The sequence below is a fragment of the Rhagoletis zephyria genome, unplaced genomic scaffold, assembly GCF_001687245.7.
Source record: "Rhagoletis zephyria isolate East Lansing unplaced genomic scaffold, Rhagoletis_zephyria_1.1 Rzeph_scaffold_10957, whole genome shotgun sequence".
In the NCBI taxonomy this organism is placed as follows: Eukaryota; Metazoa; Arthropoda; class Insecta; order Diptera; family Tephritidae; genus Rhagoletis; species Rhagoletis zephyria.
The window spans coordinates 1-4,795 of NW_016168034.1; the positions used below are offsets into that span (position 1 = coordinate 1).

Sequence of the window (4,795 nt, forward strand, 5' to 3'; positions counted from 1 at the left end):
TGTATATTATCACAATTAATGTTGCTGTACACTTAGTAAACGCGCAGATAGTTTGAAAACTTCGCGGAGCCAAAAAACGTACGTGCACACACTTGCAAGGTTGCCAAGCTTAACTAACATGGCTTGGATGCATTTATCCGCCGATGTGCACACTTCAAGTATCAACACAAAATGTTGTTGTTGTTTTTGTTTCCAATGCGATGCTCGCAAACCACGCTACAAACGACGAGCGTGCTCGCTGAAAATCAAAATTGTTTGATTTTTTGCGAGCATGCTCGTGAGCCGCCCTATAAACGCGACACGACACTACACAGCGCGGCAAAATATTCTTTGCATGTATTCTTATGGAGCATACCACACTACACTGCAGCGGAGCTACGCGACGCGAGGCTGCGCGGCAAAGTTGACCAACTAGGCAAATATGTCGCGCCGCGTGGTGTCGCGCAGTTCCGGTACCGCATAGTGCGGTATATCTAGTGGAACGACATAACATTTCGTACTATATTTTTAACTTGAAGTAATTGGAGTTTCCAATTTTGAGTCAATATTCACATGCATTTCATTCAAAAAGAAAATTGTATGTAAAGAAACATAATATTTGAGAAGAATTCGCCAAGGAAAATAAAAATAAAAGGCATTAACATTACATCAGCATCTCTGGCATCCATCTTGTTTGAACGTTTTGACACAAATAAATTAAAAAATTTGCAGCGAAGTGTCGCGCCGCTGCAGTTTCAGTGCGATATACCAAAAAGTGTCGCGCCGTGTCGCGTAGTGCCGCTGCAGTGTCGCGTCGCTTAGTGCGATCTTACCTTTACGGGTACACCCCCTGACTCGACCCAATAAACATTTAGGTTTGAGCTCAACTTGAGGTTAAGTTGAGAACTAAGGTAATTCTCAAATCTCCAACGTTGTTTCTCAACAGTACCTCAGGTGGAGGATCATAGCGTTCTCAACAAAAAGGGCATTTTTCTTTGTAAGAAAAAAGGACTGTTTCTCAAGTCGAGAAATTCCTAGTTCTCAACTTGAACTCCAATGTAATTCTCCAATTGGTCTCAAACATATCATTGAAATTGTAAAATACCTTATACCTTTTTGATTGAAACGACATACATAGGTGAATTTAAATATTAATTTTTCATTTTATTACTCCTTTTGTATTATGTAGTTAATCAATATCGTATTACAATAATTCACTTCAGTATACAGTCCGACAGTAATTTTGCCACTTAATTCACTTCGCGCTTTATTTTCTTTCCAGATTATTTGAGGATACTTTGAAGATTATTTACTTTTTGTTGGTAATTTTCCTCTTTATAAAGCTTTCGATTTTCACTTGATAATTAAAAATTCGTTTCTCTATCACTTTTTACGTATCTGCGCGTCGGTTAGAGAAGAGTTGGAGAATGATGTTGGATATCAACTTGAGAACTATGAATTTCTCCAAGGTTGGAGAAATATTAGCCCTGATCCAATACTTTTCGTGAAAAATCATGTAAAACTGTCAAACAGCAAACTTATTCTCTGAAGTGAGAATAAAAAGTGAGTAACAACAAAAAGTACGGGAAGAAAAAACCATTTTTCCTGTAAAAACGTCAGCCAGTGATTGCTTGACACTTCTCATAATTTTACCAGAAGAAAAAGTTCGGGTAAAATCTTGCAACTTCATTCTCTACACAACTCTCCAAATTTCGCTCTCATTTACAGGATTTTGGAGGATTTTAGAGTACGGGAACATTTTTCCTGCAACTTCCTGCAAGTTCGTGTAAAATCCTGTAAGTTCATGGAGTACTGGATCAGAGCTATTTTTTTGGTGTTTATTGGGTTCGAAGTACCCAATCTTTACAGCACGTCTACAAGAATGATAGATACAACAAAGAACCATAAGTTGATGACCCGTCAACACGAACGAAAAGCTGATCCAGTAGTGAGTCAGTGTTATTCAGGTTGATCAATGAAGCGCGGAATTTTCGATTCACTGCAATCAAGACGCCTCCGCCCCTGGAGCGACCAGTCTTAGCAGCATCTCTATCTTTCCGGAAGACAACAAAGAGCATGGGGTCGAAAAATTCCGCATCGAAAAAATCGGAAGTAAGCCATGTTTCAACAATAAAGAAAATATCGAAGTCCTGTTGGGAGCTGAATGACATAACCAGATCAGATTTGGTTCTTAATCCGGAGATATTTTGAAAATATATTCTTAAATTATTACAATTCTTAAGCATATCTGAATTAGCTTGTGGCGTAGTGGTGCTAACTGTGTTCCTTACGGCCCTCCTTGGGGAAAAAACGGAACGGGCGAACATTAACGCCAGCCGGCCACAAATCAGAGGAAAGCAGCTTAGCGAACAGTGCAGACGAAATTCCAAATTTGAAATTCACCCATTTGACAGCGTTTTCGGGAGCATCTTTTTTAATTAATTTGTAGCAAAGGCTGACTTCCAAAACGTTAATTGCTTTGCATACGTACAAAGTATAATGTTCCATAACGCCAACTACAAAATATTGACCATGTATACTGTTCCAAAACACCTCCGAAAAGTTACCAAAACGCATCGCTAGAGCAATCAGCGCATCAGAAACAAAGTTGATGCTTCGTTTATTATTGGTTACCATTGGTGTTTTAAAAATGGAAAATTCAGAAAAATTTGTCATTGCTATATTGAATATTTAAAATATGCAATGCATATGGTTGCAATGTGTCGCACCTCTGCATATACAAACAGTTTGAATACCGCAGTATAATAATACCCAAACATTGTATTGATACGTTTTGGAAGTCACCCAAACAAGCTGTTTCCTATTAATGCCCACGTGCTGTACGACATAGTCGATAATATTATCAGGCAATACAGTAGACTGGAACGAAGAAAGATGAAGCCATTTCATTCGAGCAACCCCTAAATCTGAACAGGAGTTGCAGCCAACAATACTGAATGTTTTGCGAGGTCTAGGCAGCGCCGCCAAGGCAGTAGCAGAATTATCCGGCAAGTTGATCCCAGGAGAATGGGCACCGCCACTGGTACCAGCCATAGTAGCATAAGTTCGTGCATCAGCACCACCAGCAACGTCTCCAGAAGCAGCAGCAGGTGTAACAGCACCAGACCCACAAGAGTGCGCACCGCCACTGGTACCAACAATAGCCGGGTATGTTCGTGCATCAGCACCACCCGCAACGTCCCCAGCAGCAGCAGCAGGTGTCGAGCGAGGCGAATGCACATTACCAGCAATGGGCAGTTTATCGGGTTTCTTAACTTCAGAACGCGCGGGAATCAGGCCGACCTTAGTTTTATGCCCCTTAGCATTGGTAGCAACAGCACCAGCAGCAACATCACCTGCGTCGCAATCAGCATCAGAAGACAAAATCACAATATTAGTTGTGTTTTCGCATTCTCCAGCATTTGGTGATTGGTTACCAGCAGTATTATGTGATGAGAAACCAGCGGCATACTTGTTCTTATCCTTTGCTAACGATTTAATTTCACTGCAGAGCTTTTCATTTACACTCCGAAAATTTTCAGTCTGTTTTGTCAGATCTTCAGCAAGCACTCTCACTTTCGCTATTGTTGTTGTTAGTACTTCTGACTTTCTAACGAATAGCTCTTGGTGCAATTTTATGTTCGCCAGTTTCTCGCTGAATTTCTCATCCATAGAACGTATTAATTGCTTCACCTCCTTCCTATTCACTTTCAATGCTTCCTCAAATTCGTCTTTATACTCTTTCAGGTACATATTGTTTTTCTTAACGTTCTCCGTGATGTCCCGCAAAAGAAGATCAACATTTTGTATATAAATGATGCACTCCGGGCAAATAAATTTAACCATAGGATGCGTTCCAATAATTGTCGCCTTGTAGCCATCCAAACCAGAGCATTTTGTTGCTGAGTGAAATAATTTTCCACAAACGCCCTCACATCGCAAACCCGACCCGCCACGAATCAGCGATTTGCATGTTACACACTTGTCATTATCCGACATTTTAGTTTATTTTATTTTATTTTATTTAAGTGTGTATGTGTATATGTGTATATTCACTTTAGCATGTATTTGTTCTTGCTTTTGGTACACAAGCTTTTAATTCCGCTTGTTACAAGTCTATTCGCCGTTTTATGGCCCAATGCAGTTCGGCCAAACCAATGATATAATTAAATAAAACTGAAGCTTCAATTTCACTTTGACATTTATTTAAATCTGCTTTCGCAATAAGTTAATGTGTATATTATCACAATTAATGTTGCTGTACACTTAGTAAACGCGCAGATAGTTTGAAAACTTCGCGGAGCCAAAAAACGTACGTGCACACACTTGCAAGGTTGCCAAGCTTAACTAACATGGCTTGGATGCATTTATCCGCCGATGTGCACACTTCAAGTATCAACACAAAATGTTGTTGTTGTTTTTGTTTCCAATGCGATGCTCGCAAACCACGCTACAAACGACGAGCGTGCTCGCTGAAAATCAAAATTGTTTGATTTTTTGCGAGCATGCTCGTGAGCCGCCCTATAAACGCGACACGACACTACACAGCGCGGCAAAATATTCTTTGCATGTATTCTTATGGAGCATACCACACTACACTGCAGCGGAGCTACGCGACGCGAGGCTGCGCGGCAAAGTTGACCAACTAGGCAAATATGTCGCGCCGCGTGGTGTCGCGCAGTTCCGGTACCGCATAGTGCGGTATATCTAGTGGAACGACATAACATTTCGTACTATATTTTTAACTTGAAGTAATTGGATTTCCAATTTTGAGTCAATATTCACATGCATTTCATTCAAAAAGAAAATTGTATGT

At 40.3% G+C, this 4,795-nt stretch overlaps 1 protein-coding gene across 1 annotated transcript; it reads right to left on the reverse strand.

Annotated features, from left to right (window-relative positions):
• Positions 1-1,853: 1,853 nt before the first annotated feature.
• LOC108376783 (uncharacterized) lies at positions 1,854-3,978 on the reverse strand. The gene is made up of 2 exons (XM_017633026.1): positions 2,949-3,978; positions 1,854-2,332 (listed from the first exon to the last, which is right to left on the reverse strand). Exons 1-2 carry the CDS (start codon positions 3,976-3,978, stop codon positions 1,854-1,856), a joined length of 1,509 nt encoding a protein of 502 aa, XP_017488515.1.
• Positions 3,979-4,795: the final 817 nt, after the last annotated feature.